The following is a 21003-nucleotide window of genomic DNA, read 5'->3' on the forward strand; positions in this document are numbered from 1 at the left end:
CAGCAGCTGGCAAAGAATCACTGGTTTACAGAGGGATTCCCCATCATGATTCCTGACACACGGCAGACTGCCAATGACTCAATGATAGATAAATAAAGAAGGAGTGTCCCCTCCAAACTGGCAATTTAAGCTTCCAAACTCTCCACTAGCTTACAATCACGGGTCGCAGCATAGAGATGAAGGTGCAGAAGCGGCCCCGTTCTTCAATCAAAGCCTTCCGGACTGCCTGCTTTTCTGTTTCTTCCAACAGGAGATACTTATCGTTGACATCTTGGAGGGCGCTGTCCAGCTGAGGCTGGATATCACCTCTCCCTGTAAAGAAAACGAAGCCCCAGGTGTGGCTTGCTGAGACACCAACTTGTGGAACAAATGCCCCTCCTCCCTTGCATCCTCGCTGGAGTAGAAACCACAATTTTCTAGGACATAAGAAAATTATTCATACTCAGAAAAGATGTAAGGCCAGGTTTTTCTAGCCATTTCCAATTTTCAATGCCCAAAGGGCACATTTATCTTGGCTTACTCAGGACAAAGAAAATTTCCTGGGGTGACCCCTCCTGACTTGTCCTCTTGCCTTGTGCAAGTCCACAGAACCTGCGACCGACAAAACCCTAGGACATGGCAGCCAACCTGGATTCTTTCCTTTCAGAACATTCTGAGGAGCCTAAGGGATGGTGAGGGCCTGTGGATGCTTCCAAAAATGGGCACAAGCTGGCTTTGTTGGGTCAACCTCAATCAAAGAGCCTCTGTTGGACAGAAGTTTCTGTCCCTGATGACAAAGATGGCAAGCATCAGCTCTGCCAGTTCTGGGGGGCCCCTGGGAATCCTTGGCAGTCAGTTTAACTTCCCAGAGGAGAGTCCTGAATGCTCTTCTTGTAAAACAAACCCAGTAACAAAAAGACCTACAGTCAGGTCTCTGCGGGTGAAAAATTGAAGGTGGAGTTGGTGCTGAGCCTGGTAGTCAGTGAAGGAAACCGTTTCTAGGGCTTAAGACAGGATGTTCACCTTTTAAACAACTCTAGAATTCAGACAGCAAACTATCTTTTATAAATAAAGTTTTATTAGAACACAGCCAGGCCCACTTCTTTACATACTGTTCACACCTGCTCTCACTACAGCTGCAGAGCATGCTAGAAGGTAAATACGGGCAGACAGACACTGTGTCAGAGGGAGGGACTGTGCGTATCTGATCTGCAGGTGGGGACAAGAGGGAGACCACCCAGGAGACCAGCTTGCAAGCTTCCACACGAGGCTCCTCAAGCAGAAGCTTCACCTGTCACCAAGCCAGAGAAACAATGTCCAAACTCCTTCAGGGCAGGAATGTGGACTCTCCCAGCCCAGCCCCCAGTATGCTGCCATGTGTGTATATGGCAACTGCTCAATAAATGTTTAACCATTTTAAACACAGAATGTTAGCGACGGAGGGGGCCACAGGGATTACCCGACCTGCTTGTGTTTCAGTGGAGGCCAAAGCCCAGAAGAGGGAAAGAACTCATGCAGGGTCTTTCAGGGAAAGGTGGGACCAGGACAGAGCCCACCCAGCCCGACCCCTCTCCAGTGGAGGCATTCTTCCCTGCCCTACTGCCTCAAGCCGAATGAATGAATCCCACCTGCCTCCTGTGCAAGAGGCCTACCCAGTCACCATTTACCCTTCTGCTTAAGAGTGATGTAGAGAAAATGCCAATGCGTTATTTGATTTGAAAAAGGGCCACGGAAAACTGCCTTGAATGTAGGAACGTATTCTATATTTCCTCTCCTAAACAGATGAGAAAGCTTAATCTGAAGCAAGAGGTGGTCGGGCTTCAAGAATATCCCAACAGAAAAGATTGTTGAATTTTAATAAGGAAAGTCTTTTCTTAGGCAGGAATTAAATTCTAAGTTGGCATATAAAAGGAAAATCGTATGCAGTCAACGGTCACCTTTGAAAACATGTTAGATGGCGAGGAAAGTACAGTGAACACTGGGTACATGTAAGTCGTGTTAGTCAAATGAGTGCAGATGCATGAGAGGCACAATATTATGTAAGAATCTACTGTCTGTGAAGTTTCAGCATATTTTCAAGGTTTATCCACTCTCCCATTCCTCCATTTAGTCAGCATCTACTGCTCAGGATAATTCTATTAGTTCCTCTTCCACCAGGCTGCCGGGTGAGTGGTCCCACACCTTAACCTGGCCATTGGAGCTTAGGTTTCACACATTCCCAGCGGACAGGAAACCTGTAAAAGCTTTCTCCCATTCTCTCTGGAAAGTGTGGGGGGAGGGTACGGGTACCTCCCGTCCTTGGACACAGCGCCAGGAGGGAAGACTGGGGCATCACCGGCCCTGAGAACACTGTGGGCTTTCCCTTCCTCTACTTTGGAATCTGGCGTGTGCAGGTGAATCCACTTCCCCCGAGTGTACACACGATACAGCCCTCTGGTAGTGAAGCTCCAGAATGCTGTCAATGCTGTTTCTCTGCAACCTGCAAACAGCGTGGACAGTCTCTGGCCCCACTGGGGGAGGCGGGGTGGTTTCGGGCCTAGAGGCCTGCTTCAAATCTCGCCATCTCCATGATTTTCTAGTCAAATATGGAGGGCTGTCAAGATGTTCTTAACTTCAGTGGAGGAGGGTGAAGGGGGGCTGGGAGAGCTACATTAAAACGTGCACTGCTTGAACAAACCCACTGGGATGTGCCTTCATTATGGCAGCGATTTCTTTCAATATCAGTCTGTAATTAAAAGAAATTGGAAAAATGTATCTCTTCCTTTCAAAAGTTATAAGGCCACATGACTACTTACAATTAATAACACTGACTTTTTAAAATATACCTACATAGAAAAGCAAAATGACTAGAACCAAGTGTTATCTAATCTGGTAAATATAAATTTAAATTATTCTGTAATTATGGCAAAGTTACTTTAAATATGTATTATGTTATAATTAAAGGACTTTCAAATTGTAGCATTCTAAAATAAGTATAATCTGTAAAGATTGCTATAATTATAGTCATAGGGAGTACATTTCCATTCAGGATACATCATAACCTAAAAAACACAATATTTAGTCCCTAAAGTCACTAACACAACATATCATTATATTTAAACAAAAACAACTCTGTAAGAAATCATTCCATGTCCCAGTTTGATGCACTGGCTTTAAGATACAGTAATCTTTTTAGGTCCACAAATTCAGTTATATTAGCACTGATTTAATATACAAAAGCCAGTTCATTTCCCTCCCATTAGGAACAGGAGGACAGCCATCCCTGACTCCGTCAGCAAGGTCCTGGCTACTCCAGCTCCCACATGGACTTGACTGCACCCTCATGGGGCTACCTTGATCTTTCATTGGGAAAGCTTCAACAGCCCCTAATAGGTCACCCCCATCGCATTTGGACCAGCTTACCAAGAGCAGCCCCAAATTACTTTCAAAATGTAAATATCATTGCTTATTTTTAAGAGCACCCATTGCTGTCAAGAAAAGCCCAATGTCCTTAACATGGCCTGCCCTGCAAGGCAAGCGTGGGTCAGCCCACCCAGCTGCACCCTCATGCTTCTTAGACCTCTACCTCCCTCTCCTCTCCTCTCCACTCCACTCCAGAGGTCCTTCCCTGGGGTCTGGCTCCCCCCTCACCACTGCCTAGTGCCTGTTCATCCTGCAGATGCGATCCTTCAGGAAAGCCCTTGGTGAAGTCTCACCAGATTAGGGTTCTCTTACTTGATCTTAGAAGTTCCTTACATGTGTCCTTCATGACACTCCTCCCAGTTCTAATTTCATCTTTATTTCTCCAGTTCTTCCACTGATGTCAGTCTCCCCTACTGATCTGGAAGTCCCTTGAATGTTTCTGCTCAGCACTGTATCTTCCCACTCAGCATAGAAGACAGGTACTCAAAGGTCTACAAATACATTAGGCGCTGACATAACATGACCTGAGTGGATCCACTGGCCTCAACTGTCGTGCCTTCAGACAGCCTGACACTGTAACACTAGCAAATTCCAGGACCACCAGGCAGCCGAAAGAAGGGAGGGGTGCCTTAAATGGGCTTTCTAGGCAAAATTCCCCAGCAAAGAAAATGCTTGTGACTTTTTATGTGAAATCTAAGTCACCTCCATCTTGAGAATTTTCTTTCACCACCAGTTTCCAGGTCTTGGTTCTATTCATGCTGAATAATTTTAAGAAGTAAAGCAAGGAGACTTTTCTCCCCCAGGAGAAATATAATCATTCTCTTTGCAGAAAATGTTCTGGGGGCAAAGCACTATGAATGTGCATCATATCACAGCCACACCCCTAAAGAGAAAAGATTTGATTCTTTTTAATCAGGGAGAGTTTACCAGGCTTTCTGGAAAGAAATGAAGATCTATCTTCCAAACATTTACATTTATTTTCTTTAGTCTTTACATAAACGTTCAAGGCAGGAATTAATATCTCCTTTTGACAGAGGAGGAAACTGAGACTAAGGGAGGCCAATGGCTTGCACAGGGCCACTACGCTAGGAATGGGTCCAGCCAGACTCCATCAGGTTGTTCTTGTTCAGAAGCCCACATTCTCTGTACCTCATGCTCACAGCAAACCTACACCCTGAGAACAAGCTGCCCAGAGTTAAACATTCTACGTCTGTGACAGCCCAACTAAACAGCCAGTCAAGCGTGAATAGCACTATCTGGAACCTCTCAGCCTCTCCATCCACACACAAGGCAACCCAACCTGAGCCTCGTGGCTGAACCCAGCCAGGTGCCATTCACAGGCAAAGGACTTTCCCACCAGGAAGAGCAAACGCACAACACCCTGGAAATCACCCAAAGTCATCTCTTTTTCCTGAGACAGACACATGGGGAAGCCACTGGAATCCTGCAAAGTGACTTTCACATGCTCCGATGCACATAAATACCAAATTTCATTCTAAGATGCCTGTTTTTTTTCACATTTTTATACACAGCGAATCAGGGGATGTCTAATAATCAATGGTGTGTGTCCTAGTGTAAATAGATGTTTTTTTTTCTTTTTTTGTGGTCCAGAAAACAAGTGCATCTTACAATAGATGGCATCCTAGAACCAATGAAATATGGGCTTTAAATACTGAAGTATGGGATATAAACACAGAAATGGACATGCAAGGAGAGACAGGAAATTAGAATTTGGAATAAAAAATTTCCTTCTCCCACCAAACAGCAGCTGCCCTTGTTATCCCTGTGTAAGTCCTCTACCCTAACAACTTGCAGCAGCTTTTGACTGACTCCTAGAAGTGAATGCCACCAGAAATTAAAAGATAAATAGATTTTATGAGGTAAGAAAGATTAGAGGCTTTTGGACTTAAGATTCTTCAAACAAACTCAGTTTCTGTTAATTCTTTCAATGAGCTATGCCGGTTTCCACTCATCTGTGACATTCAGCAACAGCACCAAGCTCACAAGGCTGTGTGAGACCCAGTGAATTCATTCACATGAAGCACTGAGAGCACCATGCCTGGCCCGTTGTGGGCACTTGGTTAAGTGTATGCACTATTAGTATCCACACGGCACCTCTGAAGCTGTCCTTCTAACAATGGACACCTCAGCAGGGGACAGTAAGCAGGGCAGTGGGTTTTTTTTTAATAATAAGCTTTCCGTTCAAGGCCCTCTTTGATGAACAGAAATACAGAACCCCATAATCCTTTCCCCAAAGGTAGGAGTCTCATCAGGATTCACTGGTCCCTGAGCAATCAGCTTGCTTAACAAAGCAAACAGTAAGAAGAGACAGCTCAGAGAACAACCAGGAACCTTCCATGCCAACCTGTGGCTCAGAGAACCCTCATGTCACCAGGATGGGGGGTGGGTGCCTTTCAAAAACCACAGAATGAAGGGTTCAATTTTCAGCCCCAACTCCTACCTCCAAGGAGGGAAAGGGGCTGGGGTTTGAGTTCTATCAACAGTGGCCAACAATTTGATCAATCATGCCTGCATAGTGAAGCCTGGGTAAAAATTCTTGAACAGCAAGCTTCAGGAAGCTTCCTGGTTGGTGAGTACACTGAGGCGATGGCAGGGCAGTACGCCCTGGGGAGGACATGGAAGCTCTGCACCCACCCCAGCCCACCTTGCCGCTCTATGTAGCTCTTCACCTGGGTGTTCATTTGTATAATAAACTGGTGATTCTAAGTATAGTGCTTTCCTCAATTCTGTGAGTCGTCCTAAGAAATTATCAAACCTGAGAGGAATTCACAGGAAGCCCTGAATCTGAGGCTGGCCAGGCAGAAGTGTGGGTAGCTCAGGACCCCACTGCGGCTAGCGACTGCAGCAGGCAGGGGCAGTGCTATGGCACTGAGTCCTTAGCCTGTGGGGGTGACGCTAACTCTGGGTAGTAGTGTCAGAACTGGATTGAACGGTAGGACACCCAGCTGGCGTGAGAATGGGCCTTAGAACACAAATGCCTCTGCCATCCTGGGGACAACTGGAGGGCAGAGGCCTACTTTTGCTTCCAACAGTGTCTAGCACAGGAGAGGCACTTCATCCGTGCTTCCTGAATGAAGAAGACATGCTCTCTGGGAACAGCCAGGGCTCATGGGCAGAAGTCATGGAGAATGTGAATGAAATGTGAAGCAATGAGCCCTCTGAAAACTGTCAAGGGCTTGAAACTTGAGAGGCAGGATGACCACCCCAGTCTGCCAGCCAGTCACATGCTGAAGCATCCATTTAGTGCTCCTAGGTAGGCAGAAACCATACTATGCAAGGAATCTGTATTTCAAACAACTTGTCCTTTAAATACTCTGCCTTTTGGTATGTGGTCAAAACTAACACTGAGAAAAGTCCTGGGGTGCTTCCCCTCCCCATCCACCTGTTACTGTAAATACCTCTCCCGGGGCTTCCAAATGCAGCTACAGGAAGCCCGGCCTCCACACCTTGACGACAGTCTCACTGTGCACAGGGACATTTCAGGGCATTTGTTTTCGGTCCTGCACTCAGCTCTTTGCAACCAGAGTTGCGAGCAGGGTGCACACTGGGCTGTGCCGAGGTGAGGACTTCCCGGGCACCAGCTCTGCCAAGGAAGGGGCTGGGTCTCTGGTGCATCTGTTTGGCCTGTTTTTACCTAGGACTCTCAGTTGTATGGTCAATGGACCCCCCAGCCTCCAAGGACTACATACTTTCCTCTCAAAGGGAGCAGCCCTTTTTTGCAGGAGCTTCCTGGGTTAAATTCCATGAATCTACTGATTTCCACCAGGAACAGCTTTCTGAATCCTTTTTAGACACAAGGTCTAAAAAGTAAAATCCTGCCACTCCTGCTCTCACCAAGGCAGAAAGAGTAGGGCTGCCTCCTCATGGTGCGTCTCCCCTCGTCCTGCCAGCACGGGGTGGCGCTGCAGGGCTGGCTGGCTGGCACCGGGCTGCCCGGTTCCTCCCCCCTTGCTCGGCAGATGGCTCTATCTGGTGTTTCCTGGGTCACGACATGTCAGGTTGCGGTTCTCTCATGCTGACTCATCATTAAAACGTCCTTCCTTGACCATTTCACAGGTTTTCCCAGTAAGCAGGATTTGCACCCCATTCAGTTATTTCCTGCATAATTAAATGTGTGTGCTCCCACGATGCCTTTCCCATGCCTGGAATGAAGCAGTGACTCAACAGTCTTCTCTGCTGTGTCACAGCTGTATCTAAACACCCAGAAAGATCACAAGACTGCAAGTGACCCAGCAACCTCTCAAGCCTGAAGCCATTGCCTATCCGCATTTAGAGCCTCCCCCGGACTTCAGAACGACCAGTTACAGCTCTAGTTTCAACAGAGAACAATCCGCCCTTTAGGCCCAACGTGCACTTCTACCACTCGCACTGGTGTGGCAGTCAGTCCCCTGCAGGGACCCCCACAGGAGTGGGCACAGCATGGCGATGAAGCAGCCTGGAGGCACTGGCCGGCTCTCCTGCCACCTCACGGCAGTATTTAGGAAAGAACATTACTTTAGTATTTGCTTTGCAAACAGCAAACGCACCAGTGGGGAGGTGACTGTGGAAAGTATTCAGAGATTTCTAGGAGCTGCCACCTTCCTTCCAAGGCCTGGTCTTGAAACCTGGATCACCAGAAGCAATACAGGGAGGGCCACTCTCAGCTCCGTCCTGACTCCAGTGGCCCAAGAAGTCCTAAGGGGATGGCAAGTTCTGATACCTTCCCGGAGGTGCACCCATGGCAGGAGCTGGTCTCCCTGCACTGGCCACACAGGCATCTGAGCAGTCTGTCTGTCTCTTCCAGCCTCTCCTACTCACAGCAGGAACAAAGTGAAGAAGCCTCTGCCTCGTGCCAGGCAAGAAAGCCAGGCAGCCCTGTAGCAGATGACTGACTTTAGAATTTTCAGATAGGAAGTCCCTCTGGGAAAGTGGTTGGAGGGGACTCAGACGCACTCAGTCCTGACCACCGAGATCAGGGAGAATCAGCCACCTACTGAACTCAGGTTTTGGGGGCATTCTGAGAGTAGGCCAGTTTTGTAAGCAGAGAAGCAGCGCATGCAGAAATGTGAGCACACATGTGATGTGACCAGAGAACACATAAACCAACTAGAAAGAATTCCCCACTGCACACGCGTTTCCTTTATGGACACGTAAGGAAAGAAGGGTGATGGGGGAGTTTAGTCCAATTTGAGATCTGAGCATTAATGAGGCCCAGAGATAGAACCATCTGCAGACAGGTTAGGGCTGCCAGGGAGCTGAGGCTAAATAGTGGGGGTCCCTGAGGTTTTCATATGGCACAGTCCCCCTGTAGTGGACTGGTAGCTCCCCAAAGGGCTGACTCAGGGTGTCATACACACTTGCCTTCAGGGCACTGCTCTGAGACACAGTCACCCTTTATGACGGGTTCTGGTGCTCCCGTTTGGTGACAGCCATATCTTGGTGCACACTGTCCCCTCTACCTTGAGCATCTCTCCCACAGCTGGCCCTTGCTGATCTCCCTCATATCTACTCCCACCCCAGGCTTAGCCAGGCTCCTTTCTCTTTGCCCCACTGCTGTAACTTCCGCTAATACTCATTACAGCACTGAGCACACCAGACTAAACCAGTTCATTTGCTTCCACTGAGCCTCAGTTCCTCAAGGGAGTGGTACATCCCTGGCTGAATACATTCTGAGTTGTAAATTCCTTCCCTCGTGGAGGCCCCCAGCCAATAATACTAATGCAGAGACACAGGGTTCAAGGTAAAAACTTCTAACTAGACCAAAGGAGAATCCCATATATGTACATGTGTACATACACACGTTTTTTCTTATTATACCAGAACATTTTAACTACAAGGAAACTTCGTTAAAATATCGATGTCCAGGTTCAAATATGATTTAAAACTTGCAAAGAAAAATTTATGAGGGTTTTAAGCTATATGGCTTTCTCACACCTTTATGCCCAAGTTTACCACTGTGATTATATGTCATCACGGCTTAGCCCTGCAAACAGGCCCCTGCGAGACAGGGCTTGAGGGAGCTGTGGAGACTTTTCCTCAGATGAGCATAATCTAAGTTATGCAGCCAAAAGGCTGTGCAGTTTCTTTACTCATCCTAACCATGATGCCCATTATTTAAAACAAATAAAATGCCCAGTTTATGCCACAGGCCGACTCACGCCAGCCTCTCAGCAAAGGTTCCAGTAAAACTCTGTCCTCAAAAGGCCACATATTATATAATTCCCTTTATATGCAATGTCTAGAATAGGCACACCATGGAGAGGAAGCAAAGCAGTGCCTGTCAGGGGGTTGGGGGAGGGATAATGGGCAGTGACTGCTCCAAAGGCATCCAGTGTGTTTTGGGGGTGATGTGTTTTAGGGTGATGGTCACCCAACACTGTGAATACTAAAATCCACTGAAATGTTCAATTTAAAACAGTGGGTTTTATGTTCTATGAATTTTATCAGTAAGTAGAAACGTGGCTGTCTTACCTTCCTTCCAAAGGTGCACTAAAACCTGTTCAAGCTTGTTTCATAATCACAACACTGAGGAAGGGAAAAGATCATTTTTCCAGCTGGGGAACCATCAGCCCACTGTCACCATGAGGGGAGTTGAGGCAGAACTGTGCTCCCCCGACAGCAGGCCGTCCTGGCCCTGCCTGCCACAGAGACCTGCGTGGTTTGGGTTGGTCACAGATGACAGAGTCCAATTCCAAAACCTCCTTGAAGCTGTTAGTAAAAACGTTCTCAGAGAACACTCAGGCACAGTCAGGCAGGATAAACCACATGGACACCTCACAGACAGACCTTTCCGAAACAGAGGGACAGTCACAGACTCCAAAAGCGACTTGAAGTTTTAGTAGCAAAATCACCCACAGAATGAGGTTCAACAATAAGTCAAGAAGATCATTTTGATTATTGAATCTGAAGATCTGATACCTTTGAAATGAGACATTTCACAAACTCTGCTGAAATAAGAAATACTTCTATTTTGATTTTTTTTTTTTCTTAAATGAATTACAGTTTTAGAAAGAACTATATGGCCCTGGGGCGACAAAGTTAAAGATATTTTGCAAGCTTACTACAAGCAAATCTGATTTGGGAATCATTTTGAGTTATTTAATGCACCTCTACATGTTTTGTGATATAAATACACACATACATATATACTTAGATAGATATGTATGTTTAAGTGTATTTATTTTCTGTAGAAAAGAGGGCCAAAGTCATTTGGTATTTCTTTTTTCCATGAGTCTAGTAATGAATTGCAACGATGCAAAGGCTTTAGAATGTTGTGTTAACCCATTAAAGGGCCAAACATTGAAGAAAGAAAATGATTGAGACATACACACACACACAATTTTCTTAGAGTTATGGAAAATTAAGTAGGCACAATTGATTGTTCTGAGCTGGTTGGAAAACTCGGGCAGTTAGCATAGTCTGGACAACCATGGAAAGCCCACAGCAAGGACCACACCGTGACCAGCCACCAGAGATTTCGGATGGTAGACTTACCGAGAGCGTCCACTGGCAGGGGGGGCGCACGGTGAGAAAGTGCAGGATACACAATTGACACAAAAAGGAAAATAATAAAGTCAAACTGGTATTCGAGCAGCAATCTTCCCATTGTTGTGTGTTAAACAGTCCACGGCTTGCCACTGAATATTATATTAGGATGATTAAACCCACGTCCAAAAGCTGCACATCCAAGTTGCCTTCCCTGACTTGCTAATATCCCTTCCTTTTCATCTGAACAGAAATCTTCTTAGTTAGAAACCATCACCCCTGGAGAATACAGCAAGGTTTTTAAAACAAGATGAAGAATTTAATTCCATAAGGAGCCAATATGATGCTTTACCAAGAGAGCCTTTCAAGTGTGACCTATCATAACTTGAGAAGTAGCTACAGAAACCTAGGAAATGAAGTTTAAACGGGGGTGAGAACTTTTTAAAAACTAAAGAACTAAAAATGTTAGTGCGATAACAAAAAAGATGCCAAGTGTGTGAGTCTCTTTACTAGGTGTATCATGTTAGCCTTGCAGCCTCTGGTGAAAAGCAATAGACTGAACTATTTGAATGTCAGACTCAAGGGTTATTACATTAAAATGTTCCTGTTCTCTCATAGACGGTTCCTGATAAACTTGTAGTAGAAATTGAAACAGAAAGCTTCACCATAGCTTTTACATTTAAATTAATAGTAATATGGAAGTTAATTAAACGAGAAGCTCCTGACTTTGTACAGTAAGGAGGTCAAAGAAGGAAATAACAAAAACTGCTTGCCACATCTAATCCTTACTTCCCAGCTGGGGTATGGCTAAGCCCAGGACCCCAGAGGCCATGAGCTGGCATCAAGGGCTTGATGAAGACTCAAGACGTGCCATTCGGAGCTTAGGGCTTTTGAATCAGCCCCACACCGCTGCCCCATGTTCCTCTGCTGTCTTTGTCTTGCTCTCCTCTCCTGTCAACAGGCTGGCTCGGCCTCGTGCCCCTGACCCCAGGCACTAGCCTGGGACTTCTCAGAAGACAGGCACCACCTCTGCAGCTCCCTCATCGGCCTAGTGTTTAACTCCTAGTAGGTCTTCAATAAGCCTGCCTTTCACAAAAATGGATGCATTTACTCTCTGCTGGATCATATGCCAAGTTGTTTTAAAATGGTTCTGAGATAAAATCTAACCAATCCCCCAAAAAACCATCATGAGCTTTCTTGATGATAATATTTCAATACCTTTAGATTACAAATTACCACTCTCTATATTATAGCAAAAGAGTTAAATAAAGAACATGACAAAGGCCTATATCTACGGAATGAAAATATAGGTAAATTAGCCAAACTCACACAAATTGCACCCCATATGTGCCTTCCTGAGTCAAGGGCAATGCTAAAACCACGTTTAAATGTCATGTCAAAGGTATCTGAAATTTTGGAAAGTGAAGTCAGAAGAATTTTAGATCAAAGATCATGGTTTTTGAAAAAGGCATAGCAGAAAGCTGCTTGGTAATGTCCCGGAGGCACATTAGAAAGGAAGGGACTTGTTTGGCTCTAAAGACCAGATTGAGTTCTAGCAGGACAAAGAAAAATACCCAACACATTCATCCGTCCCGACACATCATGTAAATCTCAGAAGAAACAACACTTTTTAAGCCAAGAGCCTAGAAAGTCTCCACTTCAAGGACATGAAGCAGATGTTTTAGCAGAAAGGGAAAAAAACTTCAGCTCACCAGACCCAAAAATAACTGGAAGATTCAAATGACCAGATTTCTTCTGGCCCTTGTCTATTTCTAGTCCCTTCTTGGGCTTATGCATCTTCTAAGAGAGCACTGCTTAACAAACATGCAGTCAGAATGTCTGCATGACTCTGGTACTGCCTAGAAGGTTCCAGCCACTCTAGAAATATACATATGTGAGCACTTGGTCAAAAAAAAAAATTACTCATTTATATATTTTAGTAAAAAAAATTATAAAGGAAAGAAAGAAAAACTGTTTTCTGGTTGTAACCTGGAATAACTAGAAAAACATATGGCCTTCCAAGCCACTCCTCTGACTTGGCTTGTAGACATAATAAATACACGATTGTGGCCAACCTGTCTGGAAAGATATGGTGCCTGAGACCACCATATGGTGGGGCCAAAGAGACAAGATGTTTCAGAAACCCCTGCTCACAGCCTCCATTCTCTCAGCCTTCAGGCCCCAGTGGCCCCAAGGAACCTCAAAACCAAATGCCAAGTTATTCCTGAATCCCAAGATGAGAAGCATCTCTTCATGTTATGTAGTCCAACCCTTGTGCATTCTCTCTCCACCTGGCACCTTGGTGGGAAACTCATTTTCCACTACAGGCAGCCTGAGCCAGGACTGGCCAAGTCTAATTGCCACAAACTCCCTTTTGACTGTGCTGCAATCAAACCATGGGCTTCTCCCTGGGTCTGAATTCTGCTAACTGGACAATACCAGTGACTTTGAGTGGCAGACAGGGATTGTTTCAGCCTCTATGCACAATTAAGATAAAAGGATTTTCACTGTAGCCAAGACCGTAAGAACTCTAAAAAGAGAACTCTGAAACAGCTAAGGGCAAATTGCTACTTTTCCTTACCTTGTCCTCACACCAAATTCCCAAGCCTTTTCCAAGCTATATGCCGGAAGTGCCCTCCAAATCTCTCCTACCTTAAAGCTGCCAAGTTGCCAGTTTACATGGAGGTCACTTCCAAATTTTCACCAGCCTGTTCTTCCACAGCACCAGAGAGTCTATGCAATATGGTGGCAGTTTTATTTATAAACATTTACCTCTAAACTTGCTAAAATGTTACTGACCAAAAACCCTGTTCCTTGTTAAACGTTAACTTCCAGGTGACCTAGTTAGATAGAACATAAACTGGAGAAACACTAAGAGCAGGAACTCACATCTAAAACAAACAAAGGAGGCCAATACTAACAGAAAATCTGATCATGGGTGAAATTTCTGCTGCCTTTATCTTGAAATGGCCTCATGGTTTTTAAAAGAACCGGGGGACATTTTTAAGAAATGTTCAAATGTAAAAACTTTGTCTTGTCCTCACTGCACTTCCAACCAAATCATCCCATCTCCCCAAATGTATTTTCTTTTAATTCCAAATGAAAAGTGCTTGTTTAGGTAAGAGGAAACTCAGTTTTGGAGGTTTCTATCTAAATGGTCATTGTCCCAAACAAACACCAAACACAGGGCAAGCTAATGGGGGAGAAAAGCCCATTTTATCAGTTGGGATGCAACAAATTAAAAATACTCGGTATCAAGAAAAGACTGGAAGGAATGTCACCTTCTCAAGTTTGAGTCCCTACATTTTAGTAAAATGTTACAAATGCTTGCAAAGTGGATGTAGCTAGATTTTTCTCTTTAAACTCCTAGTCCATGCTGGCAGAGGAGAGCTGGGTCCCGGATCTGACAGTGACCACCTGGCTTGTGAAGGACGGTAAGCGGGGAGAGGTGGAGGCCCAGCGCACCAGTCTGCTTTTCCTCATGGAGCTCCTGCCCCCATGCATGTCATGAAAAAGCCCCTACACAGTAGTGACTCCCAGCCCCACTGCAGTCATTTCTAACATTCTCACGAGACTTAATAAAGGGTTGGGGAGATTATAGGCTGTGAAAGATGGAGGAGAAAAATGACATAATTTCTGTAATAACTACCATAGAACATTTGCATGAAGGCTTTTCTGTACTATTCCAAGGCTTCCAAGAAATTTATATGTTTCATTATAATGCACAATAGGCATGGAAACTGTCAGATTTTGGAGACAAAGGTGGAGGGAGGGAACAAGTCAAGGACAACTCCACAAGGGTCAAATGAATAGATATTTTGCACTTGAGAACTTTAATTCAGGTAGATTCTATTTGCTCCTGTTCTCCAGGGCTGTCACAGGTAAGGAAATCTGAACTGAACAGTTTCTGCTTCAAAGACAAATCAAGCACACGCTTGTTTTCCCAAAGTAATATTATTAAAAAGAAGAATTTGTAGAGTTACCTTTTTTTGCTTTCTTCTGCAGTTTTAGTGTATCTGAGGACTTCTTTTTTATCTCTTGGCGAGCTTTTTTATACTCTAAGAGAAAAACGAGAATATTGAGTAATTTTACCACTTTGCAAGACAGAAAATATTTTAGCAACAGCCATTACTTTCACCACGGAAAGCTTAAACTATGACATGCAATAAACTGTTATCAGCATATAGTATGATAAAAATCTCATGAAGACATTTTATAGCAAAGGGGCTATTAACATGAAAACAACAGAATGCACTCTAATCTTTCCCTTATAATATTGACTCACACCAGCTTTGAGGAAAGACGTCACTTGGAAATATGTTACTCAAAATGAAAAATTCACAATTTCTCAACTCAAGTACGCAAGTATCAGGAAATAGTTTCAGTATTATCTTTTCCAAATCCATAGGGTTTCACTCAAAAAAGAACCCAGGTGGCAAGATGCTGGCCAGATGTTGTAATTCAGGAAAGATCACCTCTAATGACAGCAGGAGAAACCAGACCATTTTAGGAAAAAATTTGGTAAGGCCCAGCTGCATGACTTTCATATTAATACTGAGGCCGGACACAGTGGACACCACAGAGCGGCAGCCCACACATACACACATTCCCCAGGAACCACCTCCTCTCTCCTCCCCAGTCAACACCCATTCCTGGATCTTCCATTCCTGTTGCTGCCTCTTCATCACCCTGACTTGGACATTTGAGATGACAGTCACCTCTGATATCTCTCTCCTTTGCTGCCCTCGTATTCAATTAATTGCCGATTCAACCAGTTCACTGGCAGCCATCCCCGATGTTTCCCTCCCACCAGCCCAAAGCCAGTCAGAGCTTTGTTTCATATGAAAAACAACAGTGCTCAGTCCTGCAATGGAATCACTTTTGACACTTTATCTGCCATTTCTGAATAGCCTACAGAAGTGGGGACAGAGTGGGCCCTTAGAGTGACACAATACATCCAGCAGAGGCACCAGGCAGCGGCCAGCAATGCCCAGCACTCATCTCAGAGCAGTAGCGCATGCTGACAGCTGGCCCGTACCTTTTGCGTGGTCTTTATCCAGCTGGTTCGCTACTTTCTTCCATTCTTCCATCTGTTCTTGCAGTGGGTTTATCAGACAGTCAATCAGAGCACTTTTATCAAAGGAGAAAAGGAGAAATTCAACAGATACATTCTGTTGTCAACATTTGCACTTGTCAAAATGTACCTAGATCACAATTACTTGAGGCAAGTCAAGGCAGCATACTAAGGCTAAGTTCACATCGAAATCCCCCTATTTTGTAACAGCCTTGTTCTCCAAATGCTTTCCGATGACTGTTTAGCTGTAAACATGACTGGATGGAATGACCCCTCTTTTCATTTCCCATTTATATTCCAACTCTCGTTTTAACAAGCAAGGCTGGAGACCGGTGGGGTCACCCTTTGGTTACACAGCAGAAGCACCTGGAGAGCTTTAAAAAGGGAAAGACACCAGGGCCTCACCCCACACCTAATATCTGATAGAAGCTTTGAGGGTGGGATCCCGGCATTACTGTCTTTTAAAAAGACCCACATGATTCTGATATGCATAGGATTATAAGACATGAACACAGACTAGCAGTGATCAGCCTAGAGAAAGAGAAGCTGACTGCCAGCTTCCCCATCAGAGGGGCAAAGGTACATCCCTTTGGTTTAGCCTCCGGATCAGACCACATGTGGACATATGGAAGCGTGCTCCCCACACAGAGGAACTGTACAAGTCACGGAACCCAAGAGTTTCTGTGCAAATGAAGAAAAATGGGCCCATTCCTACATCGCAGAGATATTGTAGAAAAATCAGAAAATGCCCATAAATTGCATGAATTGCTTTTTGATTCTGGGCCTCCTGAAAATCTCCAGGTTCTTGGTACAAGTCCCCTCTTTTGCTTTCAGGGTCTACTTACAGCTCCCTCACCCACACACACTTCCTGCAGCCATCAACACAGCCCACTCCCTTACTTTGTCCGGGTCTCTGTTCAGATCTTTCTTCTGAATGAGTCAGTCCCTCACCACCCAGTGTCAGACAGCAGCCACCTGTCCCCTATCCCATGTATTTTACCTTGCGGCATTTCTCACAATTAGGTTTATTTAGTGTCTAGAGCAAGCATGCCCTGAGAACAGGACACAGGCTATCCATTGCTCTATCCCATTCCCCTAAGACAGTGCCTGGTACATTGTAGGCACTCAGTAAACAGGAGCTATTGAATTGGTGTCTCTTTGTCCCTAAGACAGGGTGAGGTGCCACAGGGCTGGCCAGGAATAAAACAAGGCAGCAGGTGTGTGAGAGGGGGCACTGTGTGACCTGGGGAGCATGACCCAGGAGCCAGGAGGAGGGATGGAAGCTGGATTTCATCACCTGCTACACCGGGTGCTTTCTGCTGTGAACGTATGGACAGTTCATTCATTTTCACAAGAACCCTTTACAGATTATCATCCCCATTTTACACAGGCTAAGATCCTAGCCAAGATTACAGCATATAAACAGCCAGGCCTGGCTGTCTCTAAGACAAGGTGCTTGCCCTATGTTCTGCAGCCTTCTGCACTGGCCCGGCCAAGAGAGGCATTTCACTTTGGCAACCACTTACACAACTTGCGAGCCATAAAACAGAACAGCGTGAAACTGCTGAGCTGTGCTGATCTGCTTGGAAGAAGGTCCCTGCTCATCTGAACACCAGGGACTCCAAATCCCCATGGCAGCCAATGCTGGTTCCACCCATTCTGGATGCTGGGTAGACAAGCAAGAGCGTGGAGAGCTCTGGAACTACTGCTGCCCCCGTGCAGGCCTGGAGGGAGCACTCGGGGAGCAGGACAGCAGTGTGCACCTTGCTCTCCAGTACCATGGCTCCTCTCCCCGAGGCTCCTGCGGGTTTGTCGGGCTCAGCAGGAGGCCCCGCTCCTCACACTGAGGGGGATGAGGGAGGCACACAGGAGCAGAGAAGGTCCCACAGGGGCGGGTGCAGCCTTCATGAGGGCGGGTGCCCAGGCAGGCTGGTTGTCTGCCATACCACTGGCATCCAGGCTAGTGCCTGGCACTTCGCAGACACCCAACACACACTCGGCTCAGGGAGTGAGCAGAGTGATGGGCTGTGGGAATTTAAATGCTCTGGGGAAACCAGGGCTGCGTAAGGCAGGTTACACTATGTGTCACCGCTTCCTTAACCCGAAATCAGCAAGGAGGCTGGAGAGCTGCATGAACCATTCTCCTCACCTCGAAAACTGCCGCAGCTTGGTTTCTATGCTTCTATGCCTCATGCACATCCGGGTCAGGGCAGAGCCAATCTCTCTGGTACCACCTAAAAAAGCAACAGAGGCAAAGTTGAAGATGGGAGACAAGTCAGAGTCACCAAGCTCTTTTAAAAGAGTACAAAACAAGCCAGCTCTCACCATGTTGTAAAACCTAAGCCACTGCCTCTCAGACTTCTCATGCACATGTGTGTAGGCATGCACATGTAAGTATTCTGGTGACATACTTTCATATAATCACCAAAACAAAACTGACCTTTGCTATATGTCCGATACCCTTTAATAGCTTCTATTTTTTCTGATTTTTAAAAAATGCTGATTGTGACCCAGAAATTGATTTTACAACCCTCTAACAGGTCTTGACCTAAGGTCTGAAAAATACTTCCCAAGGAGGATGATCAAAATAGTACCTGATGTTTATGGAAAAGTTGTTGTTTTGTGGGCTTTTCCCCCCACTTCCGGCAAAAATAATCCTCTTGGCATTATTTAGAGCAGCTAATGAGGCTGCTCTAGTTAATTGTTTCAAGACACGTATTCTAGAATACAGGTAATTCAGAGAAGAGCAAGGCTAAAGCAAGATGAAATGATGGAGTATCTTCTAATAAGTTTGGGTAACAGCAGTGAAAGGCTGGCCATCCAACTCAGCCAACCTCAAAGTTAGCCACAAAAAGGTTAGATCTTCCCAGAATTCTTGTCATACTTTTCCCTTCATGCACACCCTTTCCTAAGATTAGTTTTGAAGTTCCCCTTCCTCCCTGTCTTGGAAACAATGCCTGAATCAGCATTTACTTGGCTGAGGAGGAGGGGAGGGAGGAACAAATTCTAACTGTAGATGGTAATTCTGTACAGGGCACTGGAAAGCACAATTATAAATATTATAAAAACGCCGGGGCTCATAAAATCAGGGGGTAAGTGTCAAATAAAACACTATTTTTAACAGACAAGGCCTTCAAGGAAAAGCCACAGGAATCTACAGCAGGCTTAACCAAGTCAAGGCAGCAGAAAAACTTCCCTCCTTTATTAGTACTCGTGACATTATTTTCCCCCGTCTGACTTCTCTTCTGGAAATGCCAATGTGCTGTTTCAGTTCCACCTATTTTCCATGTTATCTGCAAAACGAACAGGTTTACAAAACCAAAAAAAATCAATAGTAGTGATACATATATATATATATAATATTTTTGTATTTGTTTTATTCTGTAAAGAGAAGCCTTCTAGAGCAATACTTCCATTCTTTTAAAACAGGGTTTCTCAACCTTCACACTATTGACTTGTGGGCTGGGTGATTGTCCGGGAGGCTGTCCTGTGTACCGTAGGATGGTTTTCAGCATCCTTGGCCTCGACCCACCTGAAGTCAGTAGCAGCCCCCCAGTTTGCGACAACCAAAAATGTCTCCAGGCAGTACCAAGCCTTCCCTGGAGAGCAAAACCTCCTCCAAGTTCAGAAGCACTGATGTAAGAGGACCTGAGCAAGAAGTAACAGTCACCTGAGGCCAGAAGTCTTTGTAAAATGCTGCCCTTTGGCTCCTGGCACCTGCAGCTGCTCCCAGGAGTTAGTGATCACCTGGGCAGGCCAACTACCGCAACTCACACGGCTCCACCACGGGAACCCAGTAGAGGGCGCTGTTTTCACACGAGCCACTCCCATTCTGGGCTCTTTACAGGTTCTCTGAAGCTTTTGTTGCTTATAAGCAAGGACGAGGAACACTTTATCCCCAGGGAAATATCTCCTATTTTTCCTGGGCCTTCATTTGATTAAAAGTTAATAACCTGGCCATGCAAGGAAACTGGAGCACTCATTCACTGCTGGGAGGAGTTATAAACTAGTACTTTTCTGGAGGAAAACTGAGCAACCTCTATAAAGAAAAGCCTTGAAAAAACAAGTTCCTTCTTTGACCCAGCAATTCTACTTCTGGAAATTTAACTGGAGCACACAATTAAGGATGAGAACAAATCCTTACCTATGAAGAACATCATGGAAATGTTGACTACAACCAAAGAAACTAGAAACAAAATCCCATTTTAGGGAATAGGTTAAATAAACCATAGAACAGCCACACAATGGAATAGCACGTAGTTATCTCAAGTGCTGGACAGTAACTTTAAGGTCACAGAAACTGTGTCATTGGTATAGAGCTTAGGATGCGCTGAGCTCTGGGATAAATGCTTCGCACACATGAGCTCCTTGGAAATCCTCTCAACAGTCCCATTTTATAGACAGGAAAGATGTCTTTTACAGTATGTCTAAGATCACACTGCTGGTTAAGTGGATTCCAACCCAGGCTGAATCTCCAGAGCCTATGCACTTAACCGGCACATGGCCCTCATTACAGACAAAGAGGCAGAGCAGAGGGCCTAGGGCATTCCTAAATTCACACCATTGTGGCTGTTAGGGATTTACAGCCCAGCTCTCAAATTTTGGTTCCTGAGCTGAGAACTGTTGGAGTGTTACTAGAGGATTGAGCTCCAATTCCTGCTAGGCTCTGGCAGCAAGAGAAGTGGTGGAGAACTGCTTCACTGACAACCCATGCCCTTTGTCTCCTCCAGACGGAAGTCTCTGGCTATAAAAGATCACCTGAAAGGTCGGTTCCCTCACCCCATGTCTCTGTTGTACTATTTGTTACCTTCCCAGATATTTCTCCATAGAAGGCCACTGGCCATGTACTGTCCCCAGGACAAGGCTTCTCATCAAGAGCTGAGCTATGGTCCTATAACAAGCAGTTTCTGAGCACGCTACATGGGTGCCACCCCCAGGCTTCTGCAGCACAGGAAATGCTGAGGGGGGAGGAAAGAAAGAACCGTAAGAAAAACTTCCAAAGAGCAGTGTCTCTGTCCAGCTGGCATGTGGGCAGGAGACAGGCGGATGACATCCTCCACGAA

The 21003-nt window shown here is 45.5% G+C and overlaps 1 protein-coding gene across 11 annotated transcripts in view; it reads right to left on the bottom strand.

Annotated features, from left to right (window-relative positions):
* MTSS1 (MTSS I-BAR domain containing 1) overlaps nt 1-21003 on the bottom strand; it is a 151784-nt gene that overhangs the window by 15964 nt on the left and 114817 nt on the right. For 7 of the 11 annotated variants that reach the window (XM_036883052.2, XM_057497758.1, XM_036883042.2 and 4 more), the window contains exons 4-8: nt 18090-18174; nt 15905-15996; nt 14850-14924; nt 10876-10887; nt 155-312 (exon numbers count right to left, since the gene is read on the bottom strand). In XM_036883052.2, the coding sequence (XP_036738947.2) occupies nt 155-312; nt 10876-10887; nt 14850-14924; nt 15905-15996; nt 18090-18174 (422 nt within the window). The remainder of the gene's footprint in view (nt 1-154; nt 313-10875; nt 10888-14849; nt 14925-15904; nt 15997-18089; nt 18175-21003) is intronic. The other 4 variants (XM_036883053.2, XM_036883043.2, XM_036883049.2 and 1 more) reach the window with 1 other exon arrangement.

The sequence above is a fragment of the Manis pentadactyla genome, chromosome 3, assembly GCF_030020395.1.
Source record: "Manis pentadactyla isolate mManPen7 chromosome 3, mManPen7.hap1, whole genome shotgun sequence".
In the NCBI taxonomy this organism is placed as follows: domain Eukaryota; kingdom Metazoa; phylum Chordata; class Mammalia; order Pholidota; family Manidae; genus Manis; species Manis pentadactyla.